The sequence below is a fragment of the Hippopotamus amphibius genome, chromosome 12 (assembly GCF_030028045.1).
Source record: "Hippopotamus amphibius kiboko isolate mHipAmp2 chromosome 12, mHipAmp2.hap2, whole genome shotgun sequence".
NCBI lineage: Eukaryota > Metazoa > Chordata > Mammalia > Artiodactyla > Hippopotamidae > Hippopotamus > Hippopotamus amphibius.
This window is the reverse complement of record NC_080197.1, coordinates 4,054,917-4,068,253: the sequence shown is the minus strand read 5'-3', so window position 1 is coordinate 4,068,253 and position 13,337 is coordinate 4,054,917. Positions and strand designations below refer to the sequence as shown.

Here is a 13,337-nt window from a genome sequence, read left to right as displayed (position 1 = left end):
TCTGGTGTGAAGTGTGCGTTTTATTCATTGCTTGGGCAACTTAAAATCTCCTCTCCCCCTTCTGCCCCACCATTGATTTCAAGGTGACAGAGGAACTGGTGACAAGTGTCAAGTGTTTTACTTCTTAATACATCACAGACCACAGTTGCCAAATCCTTTATTGAAGAAAACGGAGGTCACATCACTCCCTGCCTTGCGGGTCACTCTTCTCCGGGTGGAGGTTCGCTGCGTCCTCCCGGCAGGAAGCGTCCTGCGCGGGTGCCGGGTCGCCCCCTCCCCAACTCTCCCCCTGCGGCATTGCGACGGCCGTCCCCCTCCAGTTTCTTCAGAGCACATGGTACCACCCGGTGCCCGTGAAGGTGGGACCTCTCTGGCTATGGCTGGTGTGATGGCTTCTTCCCGAGCCGCTCCTCTGGGGTCGTCGGCCTAAACGATGGGGTCGCCGAACGAGCAGCTGTTCTCGATGGCGAGGTTGTAGTCGGCGCCCTTCCCGCCCTTGTAGGCGCTGGTCACAATGCGCATCCAGCCTCTCTCACCCTGGTGGTGGGGGGGGCGGGACACGCGTCAGCCCACCCCGCCTGCCCTCAGCGCAGACGGGCCTCCTCACTCAGCCCCGGGCGCAGGCGGCCCGCAGCCCCCACCACCTGCTCCGCTGCCCTTCCCACTCCTGGGACCCCTGTTTGGAAACAGCCTTCGTGCAGTATTTAACTTGGTTAACATTTAACACGAGGGGCACGTGGCCCTGTATGCCAAGAGTGAATTAACGTAACTAAAATGTTGACTCTGGACCAGATGACTTGACTACCTGTTACCATCCCCATTTATAGTCGTTTAATAAAAAATATTGACATTTCATCACTTCAACATAAATCACCTTCCCCGATTTCATAATAATGAATTTGTATCTTAAGCTGTTAATGGTTAATACTAGATTTCAGAAATGAAAATTCTGACAGTTAATTCCCTTGGGTTTTTTACCCAACTCAAAAAGCATTTTTGAAGAAACTCCACCATGTTACTTAGGAGAGCTGAAAACATGACAAGAAAAAGAACGAGATGGTTGTGAAGGAATAAAAGCTAGCGACACGGAAACTTCTAAAGCAGTGCTTCTCAGCCAGGGCCGTCCCCACCCCCACCCCCAGGAAGCGTGAGGATGTCTGGAGCAGTGTTTGGTTGTCACAGCTGGGGGCTGGGGGGACGGGTAGGGCCAGGGATGCTGCTACACAGGCTACGATGCACAGGACAGGGACAGCCCCCGTGCAGCGCAGGACCCCACCCCACGTGTCTGGAGCCTGAAGCCCCTCTGCTCAGGGCTGCGGTTCTCAGCTACAGGACCCCCAGAACCATCCAAGTGAGGGAGGTCCCGGTGGAAACGTCTTACCCATGGTTCGCCCCACGAGTTCCGGACGATCCAGTACTCTGTCCCATCGCTGACACCCCACCCGGCCACGGAAACGATGTGGTTTATGTAGGCCCCTGTGTCGTATTCAGCATAGATGCCGCCGGTGTAGTTCAACATTTTGTCTGTTGCCATTATACCGCAGCTGAGAGCAAGCAGGGCAAGAACGTGCACTTTCAGTGGCCATTGTTCACCACCGGTGGGGAGAGCCGTGTGGACCCCACTCAGGTAACACACACCTGATGATTCTGCCCGAACTGCTGCTGCTGCTCACTTGGCATCCTCCCTACCGAAGCTGTCCCGGCAGCCCCACAGTGCTGGCTACACTCTGGGACCTCCCCACGCATGTGTTACTTCCCTTGCAATGATCCTATGAGGGGCACATGGGTCGATGAGCTTTACTTTTGAGAAAACTCCTGTGGCAGCTGTGTCTCCAGCCTTGCTGGTAAAGTTGGCCAGAAGGAAACGGGTGAAAATGACCCAGGTCCTGGGGACTTCCCTGGTGACCCAGTGGTTAAGAATCCGCTGACCAATGCAGGAGACACGGGTTCGATCCCTGGTCCAGGAAGATCCCACATGCTGCAGAACAACTAAGTCCGTGCACCACAACTACTGAGCCTGTGCTCTAGAGCCCATGAGCCACAATTGTGAGCCTGCGTGCTGCAACTACTGAAGCCTGTGTGCTTAGAGCCTGTGCTCTGCAACAAGAGAGGCCACCGCAATGAGAAGCCCGCGCACCACAACGAAGAGTAGCCCCTGCTCTCTGCAACTAAAGAAAGCCCACGTGCAGCAACGAAGACCCAACGCAGCCAATAAATAAATACATAAACACATAAAAAAATGACCTGGGTCCCATCTACCAGAGGCCTCTGCCCCCTGCGGACAGGGGTCTCAAGGCTCCTCACCTGATGGGGCCGTTGGCGTAGATTTCTGCCATCATCTTGTTCCTCCCGGAGAGGGAGCCGTAGTCACCAACCTTCCAGAGGGTGTAGTTCTGGATGATGTGGCACTCTTTGAATTCAGTGCATGTTCCACACTGGTTAAACTTGTCACACTCTGGGGACAGCAAGGAGAGTCAGCGTGAGGCCCTTTCCTCGTTAACCCGTGAAAAAGAAGTGCTCGCAGACTCACTCTCCACTCTTCTAGCCGCGAGCTCCATTAGCTGGTGATGGAAATCACCTTGCCTTCAGGTGTTTAATTATGCCCTTCTTTCAGCTGCAGGGGTTGTGACAGCCCTTCCCTGGCCCTCCGCGGAAAAGTAGGCACTCAAGAGCGCGACTTTTCCTTTCCTTTAAAAGCCAGGAGAAAAGTCTGTGGACGATACCCTGTAGCTGAGAAGAGGGTATTAAAGTACTAACTTTTAATAAGACTGTATTGTTGGCTAGTGAATAGGCCAAGACATTTGGGGAAAAAGTAAGCATTTTCTTATTATTTCGAGGTGGTATCAAGAACTGGGCTTCAAAAACAGCGCAGCTGTTAGACGTGGAAGACTCCACAGCATCTCCTGCGTTCTTCCTGGACCTTAGTATCACTTATCACCTCGTCCATCCTGCCCTGGGCCTGCGGCCCCCACATTTTACTGCTTTCATGTTGCCTTTTGCTGTTATAGTTTCACATGTATCCAGACTCCTCCCCCGGGACATTAAACTCCTTGAGGGTTAAACTGTCCCTTTAATTTGTCCCTTGGATTCCAAGTGCCCAGGACAACCTGAAAATAGGTGGACCTGTGGCCACATTTGCTAATACAAAGACAAGACTATTGCAAATAATTAGATGCCGACGAGGCCCAGCTGGCCCTGTCGAGCTAGGTGGGCTTGAGGGGCCCGGCTGAGGAGGGACGAGACCAGTTCTCGGCAGGGTGGGCCCCCAAGGACCACCTGGTTCCCGACTCTGAGCCCTCGGGGGCCCTCCCTGCTCCTTTCATCCTGGACACCTCTCCTTGGTCCTCTGACCCTGCTGCATCTACCCCTTCAACAACGCACTCGCCCAGTCTCGGGGGATGCCTTCTGGCTGGGCCACACGGCCCGGGAGGCAAGGCAGGGGCACCCCGTGGGCGTGAGATGGCGCCTCCGGGAGACTCGGGGGCTGGAGCACACCTTTTATAGATGGAGGGTGGGGGGACGCTCCCCAAGCGTCCCCCCACCGCCGCCCTCCTCCCTCATCTCAAAGGGCCATTTGAGTTGGTCTCAGCTCTGCTCTGGCCACGAGGGAGTTCAGACACGTGGCTTAAAACCACCCACTGAGGATCTGGTGTTTGGACTTTGCTTTGGTTTCCAAGGGGAGCGGCCTGAAAGGACTATCTCGACTCCAGGCCAGCTGCGTCCACGGGTCCACGCAGCACCCTTGCCTCCAGGTCCACCCAGACACAGGCAGCCTGGGCCCAGGGTCGCGAGCCGGGCCGGCCCGCGTGCTTCCCCCCACCCGGCTCCTGGAAAACACTCTTCCCTCCACAAGCGTTCCCCTTACAAAGGCCTGTGAAACCACCAAAATGCCAACACGTCAGAACCCGAACACCAGGGCCCAGCCTGGCCACGGGGCACACAGGCTGGAGACCCCGTGCCCCAAGTCTCTTTCGTTGGTCTTCTCAACCAGGACGCCAGGCCCCGGCTTCCTGATCCCCCAGCCCCACCAGGTGCAGGGCTGCTGGCGCTCCCACCTCTGTCCCGCCCTCCCCTGGGGCCAAGGCCACAGCAGGGCCTACCTTGGTCCTTGGCCTGGTAGTTGTTGCAGGTCTCGTCGGGGATGCCGTGCAGATGGGCATACTCCCACACCGGCATGTCGTTGCCCCCGTGGCACGACCCTGCGTTGCCGCAGTCGATCACGTGCTGCACGGACAGCAGCGTGGAGGGCCACGCCCCCTTCCTCTTGATGTTGATCCGGTCTGTGGGGGCGGTACCGTGCTGGTCAGCGCCCCCTCCCCCAGCCTGCCGCTGCGGGGGTGGTGCACCCCTCTCTGGAGGGCCCTCCCCTGCTCCCTGGGGTCCCTGCTCTCCAGAGACGCCTCCCGGGCCCTTCCTGGCACTGATGTACGCCCCTCCCCACCTGTAAGTGCCATCAGGGCAGGTCAGGCGTGTCCTGCCTGAAGGCTGGTAGAGACCCACCCCCCCAGGGCACTGGGGAGCCCAGACCAGGGGCCAGTCGGTGACCCGGCTCTCACTCCCACTCCCCATGTGTCTGGGCCAACACACCCCACGGGGACAGCTGAGGTTGGCCACGGGCCCCTTTCCCCGCAGACAGAATCCTGCGGGGCCCTGCAGCCAACCCTCCACGGGCTCCAGCCACCTCCCTCCCCACGCTCCTGAGGCGATGATCCCACAGCCCCCCACCTCTGGCCGCATCTCGAGTTCCCGCCTCCAAGTCAGAACTCATTGCAGCCTACAGAGAGCAAGCGGCCAGGCCCTCCACCCACCAGCAGCCCCCTCCAGGCACCCCCTTCCTTCCCCAGGCCCCCCCCATACCCCTGGGTCACCCCCTATACCCACAGGGCTCTACATCCGTCCATGTGACCAGCCCAGGGCCTTCTGGAACCCAGGACCAGTCACCGGGACGTGCCCCAGCCCTTCCCCCTGCGCCCCTGGCCACACCCCCCAGTGCTCTTTGGATACCCCTCTGCAGACCCCCTTGCGCAGGTCACCCCTGCCCCCCCGCAGGTGTCCCCAGCCCCTTCTCAGCAGCCTCCCGCCGGCATCTGTCTTGGGCCCTCACAGCCCCCTCCCCAGCCCGCGGACCCTCCAGCTGCCACCACTTCACCCATTCACCCTTCCCCTCAGTTCCCTTGTTCGTGGACCATCTCCCGTGGTGCCGTCACAGCGGCAGCTGCCTGACACGTAGTAGCTGCTCAGTAAATAACAGGAACTCACTCACGTTTCACTGACCGGGGCCTCACCCTGGCTGCTGGCCCCCGGCAGCCCCCCTGCCGTGGACGTGGAGGTCTCTATCCTCGCCCCACACTGGGCAAGGCTTGAAGGTGGGGTGGGGGCCCCCTTTGCCACCACCGCTGTGTCCCAACCAACCTCTTCCTGACCCACCCCCAGAGGGTCACGTCGGCACTCCCCCCACCACTTCCCCGCTCATCCACGGCCTGCTGGTCACCTACTGTGTGCCAGGCCCTGTTCAGCAAGCAAAAAAGCCAGGTGCGCTCACGTGGCGGGCGAGACGGGTGTGGCCGCAGGAGCTGCAGAGCTGCTAGGGAAAGGGGGGAGAGGATGGCGGTGCGTGCGCACAGAGGGGGCACCCGTGGGAGGGGCAGGGACCCGGCCTGAGGGTCCCCCCATTCTTCAGCTCTTGGTCTCTAAACTGGGTCCCAGCATGGAATGGGGAGCCAGCTTACACAGGCTCTTGGGCAAGTCAGGGTTTTGTTTTATCTGCCTGAAATCTTAGAAGAACAGAAAAGGGACCTGGCCTGGGTCTGAGCTGTTTGAGGCCTGAGACAGGGCAGCAAGGGAGAAGCAGGTGGACCGCTCAGGCAGGTGGACCAGTCGGGCCGTGATATACGTTGACGGTAGAGCCCAGCCCTGTGGCCAGATTGTCTGAGGGTAAGAAACAGGAGGCTGAGATGCCCCTGGGTTTGGGCCTGAGGGAGGGAAGGAAGGCGTTCTCCTGGCGCCATCAGGGAGGCTGGGGAAGAACCAGTTTGGGGGGGGAGGGTGGTGACGGAACGGAGGAGCACGAAAGGTTTGAGGTGTCCGGCAGGTGGGCGTGAAGGCCGAGTCCAGACGCAGAGCCCCAGGGAAACCAATGTCCGGAAGCTAAGTGGGAGGATGAGGAGTCGGTGAAGGGGGTGAAGGGGGGCCAGGGAGGCGGAGATGGAGGTCCTGTGGCGAAAGGCGGGGAAAGCCTTTGGGGTGGGGGGCTGATCAAGCACAGCCGGGCAGGGCAAGGTCCGGGGGGAACCACCAGACCCGCCCATGGCAGCCCCGTGATGGTGACCTTGGCAAGGAGCCGGAAGCGCGGCCGGAGGGGTTGGAGGAGGCGGGAGAAAGCGCGGACTGCAGGCCTCCAGGAGCCTAGAAGTGGGTGGCGGCTGGAGGCAGGGTGGGGTTCAGGGATGGCCAGGTCTGAGCATCGGCCGCGGTGGCCTCGGCCAGGGGCTCAGACGCTGGATGCCCGGGGACAGGAGGGCAGGGCCACTGCGATCAGCCGTGGCAGGTGGCAGCTGGGCTGGGCACCGTGGAAGTCCCCTTCTGGGGGCCTCTGTTTTCTCAGCGAAAGAGGAAGAGGATGGCTGCTGCTGGGGAGGCCGTTAGAGGAGGAAGAGAAAGAGGGGAGAAGCAGTCGTCGCCCAGGAGAAAGAGGGGAGAAGCAGTCGTCACCCAGGAGACTCCACTTCAACAAGTGCAGGGCTGACCTCTGAACAGGGACCCCTTGTCCCCTCGGGGCCCGCACTCCTCTATGCCAGGCAATCTTGGCATGTGACTCCCTCTCTAAGATGCGCAGGCTTCCACCTGGCCCCTCCCCTGGGGGTAGGGCCCCTGGTGATCTTTTCAGCTTCCCCAACCCCACCCTTAGGCCCTCTCAGTTCCTCTAGGCCAGGCCTCTGCCCTGAGCCGCTGGCTCGAGGCCGCCCACACCCTGCCTGCCTGCTGGGCCCAGAGGTCTCCCAGCAGCTCCAGATTCTCCAGGGGCCCCGTCCATCTCCATCCCAGTCAGAGGCCTCCCCAGCTGCCCAGAAGAGCTCCTACACCTTAAAATGGGGCTCAGGGACTTCCCTGGTGGTCCAGTGGTTAGGACTCGGCGTGTCCTCTGCTGTGGGCCTGGGTTCAATCCCTGGTTGGGGAACTAAGATCCCGCAAGCCTTGGGGCTCGGCCAAAAAAAATTTTTAAGTAAAATAAAATGGGGCTCTGCCTACCTGCCCCCTCCCTCCTTCTTCCCTCAGGGTCAAAAGTATAACCCAGCCGCCAGGAGAGATGGGGCAGGGCCACCACGGAGACCCGCCAGGTGCCCCCGCTACAGCTGGCCGGCCCTGGGGTCCAGACCCCGCGCCCGCTCCTCATCCTAAAGCCAGCCCAGCTTCTGGGCTCTGCTCCTGGCTGTCACTCACACAAAGGCCTAGTCTCCTGACCTCCCTGCCAAGAGCCTCAGTTTCCTCATCTGCAAAGTGGGAGCAACCCCAGGGCAACCAGGAGGCTTAAATGGGATGCGACATGGAGCAGGGGCAGCAGCAGCCACGCTGTCGTCGGACGGCTTCACACTGCGCCACAGGCAGGTTTCCAGAGCTTCCGGCGTGACCACAGGCTCCCGGAACCTGGGCTGAATGAGGGCCCAGGTGGGCGTGAAGTCCCCCTCCCTCCCCTCCCAAGGCAGGCCCAGCAGCTTTCTAGATCCCCCGGCCTCGAGATTTCCCGCCCTCGCTGCGGCCAGGCGCGAAGGTCCAGATGAGAAGTCAGCCAGCCCTGCTCAATAGTCCAAGCCCAGGGCAGGCACTCATTTCAAATATTAACCACGCTGAAGGGCAGCCTCACTTCCGCATGCCCAAACACCAGCGGGGATTCGCTGACTTTGCGGTCTGATCCCCAATAGCCCAGGTCACAAGCTTTGGGGCAGATAAGGCACCTGGGAGCCGTCTGTCCCTGGTCTTCAGTCCTGCGACTGCCGGGCGCCCACGGGCCCAGGTCCGCTCCCCTGGGCCTGACGCAGACAGCCCCCACCCCAGGCCGAGTCCTGCCACAGAATCGCAGGCCCCTGGCACCTCGGGCTGCAGCCACCTGTGCTGACAGGAAGGCAAGCTGGACGGGCCTTCCTGGCTCACGGTCAACCCAGGCCGCGGCCCTGACCTACCCGCCATGGCGCTGGTGGTGCCGTGGGCCCAGCAGGAGCCACAGTACTGGGGGATGTGTTGGTTCCTGGTGACGCTGGCGTAGTTGACCCCATTCACGTTGCGCCAGTCCCAGTTCTTGGGCAGATCCGATGGGGACAGGTACTCATGAGGCCGGGGGTATGTCCTGGGAACAGACCAGCGCCGACAGAATCCGTACTGGGGCCCCTGGGGGTGGGGGTGGGGGGTGCACCCCGCCCCTCCCAGCGCCTTCTCCCCTCCCCCAAATGAGAGAGCGTGGGAGCCGACCACCTCCCGCCGGAGACCTCCGCCCTCTTGGAATCTGAAGTTGGCAGGACACACCCCCCACCCCCGCCCAGGGCAGGAACCAGGCCCCTCTGCCCGCAGTGCCCCCCAGGCCAGGGCGGCGAGGCTGGCCTGCTTCGGGCACCGGGGGGGGGCGGGGGGGGGCTCGGCCCGCCCCGCAAATGTGAAAGGGCGCGCCCCCCCAGCACAGGGCCGGCGGTGACCCTCAGAGGTCAAGGCGGGCAGGGCGGCCTGGGTCCGGGCCCCGCGGAGGCGGCGGGGCCCCCGGCGGGAGAGCGCGCGACGCCCGGGAGAGGGCCCCCCGCCGCCCCGACCTGCGCCCGAGCAGGGCGAGCCGGTCCCCCCGCAGGGGCCGGTAGCAGCCGCGGCCCGGACGGAAGTGCTGGGCGGCCCGCGCCGCGCCCGCCAGCAGCAGCAGCAGCAGCAGCAGCAGCGGCGGCGGCCGCGCCCGCCCGGACGATGCCATGGCTCCCGCGCCGCTGCGGCGGACCCCGACTCCGTGCGCGCGCGGAGCCCGCCTCGGACCCCGCGCCGGCCGCCCCTCCGCCCCGCCGGCCCGCCCGCGCGGCCCTTAAGGTGGCTGAGCCCGGGCGGGACACTCCCCCGGGGCGGGGCGGCCGCGGCCCCCGGGGACCCGGCCCCGCCCCGCCCGGGTCACGCGCCAGGCCCGGCCCGGCCCGACCCCACGCCCGCCACGGCCCCCAGCCTCTCGCCTACCCGGCCGCCGGACCTCACTCCCAGCCCGGGGCCGTCCCCAGCCTCGGGTGCTGGGGACCCTTGGCCCGGGAGAGGGGCCCCTCGGTCTCACCGCCTCCCACCTGGGCCCAGACCTCCGGGGATGCGCAGGGGTCTCCCCGCAGAGCTGTGCCCTGGCGTAGATTTCTGAACCCCATTTCCCGAAGGCCCGATGCCTCCTGGAGAGACATTTCTCTGTACAGAGAAGGAAGACGGGATCCTGCTAGAAAATGCCCCTCAAGGAAAATTTCCCTCAGTGCCTGAATCATTAATTCTAGATTCCAACTTCCAACACGGCTTGATGAGATTTCTGCTGACAAAGCATTTCATGTTCAAACAGACAACCAAAAGCAGAAGTGGGCCGGGGGAGCCTTGGTTTCCTAACTGAGGAATTTCCCCTCCTCCGGCTCCTCGTGAGTGCTGGTCACCTAAGCCGCCCACAGACTGGCCTCCCTGGTCTTGGGAAAACATGGTCCAGGCTTTCTGGTCTAGGGTGCACAGCCTTGGCTACAGGGTCCTCGGATGCAGGGACCCTGCTCTTCCCTGGACCGCGTGGGCACCCCACCCACCCACTCCCTCTTTCCCTCTGCGGGTGCCAAGCCTGCAATCAGAAATCACGGTGGCTGCCTCAAGGACTTGCAGCCATTTCTGTGACCTCCCTTAGTAGCCCTGAGGCGCCCACAGGACCCCAGCAGGGCTTGGTCCCTGCTCCTGAGATGCTCTCGCTGAGGCAACGTGTGGACACCGCCTGTATCCGCTGAGGTGTCCTTTATCTTCCTGGAAGGTCGGCTCCTTGGGCGCCTTAGTGCCTGTCAGTTCCTGGTTAGGAGGTGGGATGGGGCGCCCCCCCCCCCGCCACTGATCTAGTGAGAAAACACTCAGGTTTGAGCGGTGCCGGTGGGGGCATGGAAACCCACCTGCAGAGGCTGTTGTGCCCCGACAGGTGTCCTGGCCCTGGCCCCAGCGCCTTTCCCTTCCCTCGGGTGTAGCAGGTGTGGGAAGGGTGTTGCCAGCCGGGACTTCCCCTTCCTACGCCTCTCTCTCCTCCACGGCCAAGGTGAGTCGGCCAATGGGTCCTCCATCCGCATGAGGAAGCAAGCCGGCACCATTGTCCCGTGACCCCAGTGACATCCGTCATCTAGGTGAGGTCTTCCTAAGAGGTGGGGTTTTGGTCTCCTCTGAAGAACAAGCCCAAAGCTCATAGCTGCTGAAGAATGACCAGAATGGTCCCAATATTGCAGGGTGACAAACATTGTGGGGGCCCCCGGCGTCCCCACAGACCGTCACGGCCCAAGAGGTACAAGTGGAACCACACGTTTTAGAACGCGGGACACAGACGGTCCCTAGGCCCAGCCTCTGATGACTCCTGAGAGGTCTGGGGCCGCATCCCTGATGTTGGGTGAAAATGTGCCAGGCTACACGCTCTTCTGTTTCTGCAGTGGTGGGAGATGTTCTGAAAGTACCCTGGGATTCTTGAAGGAGGTCCACGCGTGTAGGTGTTATGAAAGGCAGGGCTGGCGTTGTGGGCGTGAGACCCCTGCTGTCAACCGGGCCCTGAGTGCTTGGTGTGATGCGGGGCTGGCCAAGCCTGCACCCCCCCCACCCCGATTTTCGTTTTGAGCTGCAGATTCTGGACCTGGGCCTACCTGATGACGCAGCGTCCGTAGGCCAGGGCCTGCAGCAAGGATCAGAGGTCGGGGGGAGGTCAGGGAGCATTCGGCCCTGGGGAGTGAAGGTTGGGGGGGGGACAGGGACGTTTTCAGGCTGGAAATGAATAGGACATCCAGAGTTGACAGGTGGTGGTGCACCAGGGTTATCCCTGCCCTAGAAGCAACTCAAACTCAGAGAGTGATGGGAAAATCAGGCAGGAGGAGTGGGGGAAGGCCAGACATTTTAAACCACAACTTTCCAGGCAAGAAGAAGGAGTGAGCGAGATCTGCTTCTGTGACCCTCCTCTGCCTCTTTGGCACCTGTGATGGGTCCAACACGCAAAGCCCAGCCCCTGGGCCCTTTCTTCCCTCTGAACTTGGCTGTGATCCGCGGACACATGTCCGCCTGGCCCACGGCTCGGAGGGGTGGGCTGGCCGTGTCCCTTTAGGGGTCCCTGAGACCGCACTGGGTCCCTTAGAGCTGCGGTCTGCGGAGGGAGGGGCCACAGCCCTGACTGCTGCCGTGAGCCTAGGGCGTGTGGCCCCGGAGCCTTCTAAAGGCGCGCTGGTGAAATTCCAAGGCCGCTGGCGCCCAGGGAGAGGAGAACCTGCTGAACGGGCCACCCCGAGCCGCCCGCCCGTCTCCCCCCAGAGCCGGGGCACCTGAGGGGCAGGCTGCGGGCCCTGTGGCGCCACTCTGTGTGCCTGCGAGGGCGTGCGCCGCATCACCACCGCCTTACCTGCCGGGAGCAGAGGAGGCTCGGCGCAGAGCTCGGGACTGCGCGCGGCCAGCTCCCGTTTGAGGCCCTCCTCGCCTGTGTGGCCCCGTCCCTGCATACTTGAAACTCAGACCCTTCCCAGAAACCAGGACAAAGGCCTCTCCCTGGGAAGCCTGCCTGTAACTGAGTCGTCCCTGCACCTCCCCCCGCCCCTCCCGACCCCGGCTGTGCCTAAGAGCAGATACAATGACAATCTAGGAGACTCTCCCGAATGGAAGGTGTTTCTCATCTGATAAGGATCAGATTGCACACCCCTGTGAGGTGGGCGTCGGATGCTGTCACCTGTTTTATAGGTGAGAAGACTGAGGCTAGGGAGAGATTGAGAGACCTGTGCCCAGCCTGAGGCTCACGGGTGGCGGCTTTAAATAGTCTTTTTTTTTTTTTTAATGCCCCACAAAGTCTCCTGGCAAACACGTGATCCAAGGCCATGACACAAAAGCCTATTCGCTTCTAAAAATAAGGTTGACGTGTCCCCTTGTCCCAATAAAGAAATCACACACTTTACAGGTAGGCTGGGGCTGGCCCAGTCTCCCCACCTGCAGGGGAAGATCAAAGGTGAGTTTTCCTTGAGCGTGGAATTGCCTCCACGTCCTCTCCTCCTCCGTCCTCAGCGCCAGGTTGCCTGCCCCCACCCGGCAGCCGCAGACATTTCCTATTATTCCACATTCCAGAGCTGAGCCACATCCTGGACACCGCATTTGTTGTGATGGAAGCTGGCGGGGCTGGGAGGGAAGGCTGGCTCTCAGGGCACCATGGTTCCCTCACCAGCTGCAGGCTCCTCTCCCTCCACATGGCCACTGGGTCAGACCCTCACGCTCACCCTTTGCAGCGAATGTGGGTCAAGTTCGCGGTCTCCAAACGCCATCGCCACCACACCGCACCCTCTGCTGGCCGCGCAGGCTCGCTTGGGAGGGAACTCGGCTCTTAGGGGTCACATTCGTGAGCTTGGCCCGTCAGTATCACCTTCAGAATGCGCCAGCCACTGCCTGCCCGGTAGCTCACATCCAGCCCACGCAGGAGCTGGTCCAGGAGCCGTTGCAGAGCAGCCTGGGCCATTCTCCTGGTCCAGTCTGCTGGCTGTTTAAAGCCGGGCAGTCGGGCTTCCGTGGTGGCGCAGTGGTTAAGAATCCACCTGACAATGCAGAGGTCACGGGTTCAATCCCAGCTCCAGGAAGATCCCACATGCCACGGAGCAACTAAGCCCGTGTGCCAAAAATAAAATAAAGCCGGGCAGTCGCCAAACATTGCTGAGAACCTAAGATGCGCCACGCTGCTGTCCCAGCCCTGGGGACCCAGGAGTGTCAGTCCCTGCCTGCCAGGGGCAAACCTTGTGGTAAGGGGCCACACGGAAGCAGGAAGAGGCTCAAAGAAGAAAGTGCTGGATACAGAGGAAATGGGGCCTGTGAGAGACAGGGCCTCAGGAGTCTGTTCTGGGACATTCTCTTAGCCATCCAGTGAGTTGGGACTGACTGATGAGGATGTAGCTGTGGAAAGTGCTGGACTTTTCAAGCAGAAGGGAGAGCGTGTGCTAAGGCCTTAAAAGCCCAACACTCTTGGTAGGTGTGACCAAGTGGCAGCAGAGATGGTTGGAGGAGCGGGCGGCAGGGCCAGGTCCCTGAGCTGTAAATGTGCCACTCAGCTGCCGTGCTCTGGGATCTGAGGCCATGCTTCCCACTGCCCGAAGGCCACTGTC

At 61.7% G+C, this 13,337-nt stretch overlaps 1 protein-coding gene across 1 annotated transcript; it reads right to left on the bottom strand.

The window, feature by feature from the left end:
- Positions 1-2: 2 nt before the first annotated feature.
- On the bottom strand, positions 3-9,097 carry CTSZ (cathepsin Z). Its single transcript, XM_057702593.1, has 6 exons — positions 8,796-9,097; positions 8,178-8,341; positions 4,101-4,280; positions 2,305-2,455; positions 1,382-1,544; positions 3-537 (listed from the first exon to the last, which is right to left on the bottom strand). The coding sequence occupies exons 1-6, from the start codon at positions 8,945-8,947 to the stop codon at positions 427-429; spliced, it is 921 nt and encodes a 306-aa protein (XP_057558576.1). The 5' UTR covers positions 8,948-9,097; the 3' UTR covers positions 3-426.
- Positions 9,098-13,337: the final 4,240 nt, after the last annotated feature.

Excerpts from the sequence above, each read along its gene's own strand:
- CTSZ (XM_057702593.1), bottom strand. The coding sequence starts at position 8,947 with ATGGCATCGTCCGGGCGGGCGCGGCCGCCGCCGCTGCTGCTGCTGCTG. Across the intron at positions 4,281-8,177 it reads CACCACCAGCGCCATGGCGG|ACCGGATCAACATCAAGAGG; the intron begins GTAGGTCAGGGC and ends CCGCCCCCACAG. Across the intron at positions 1,545-2,304 it reads TACGCCAACGGCCCCATCAG|CTGCGGTATAATGGCAACAG; the intron begins GTGAGGAGCCTT and ends GCTTGCTCTCAG.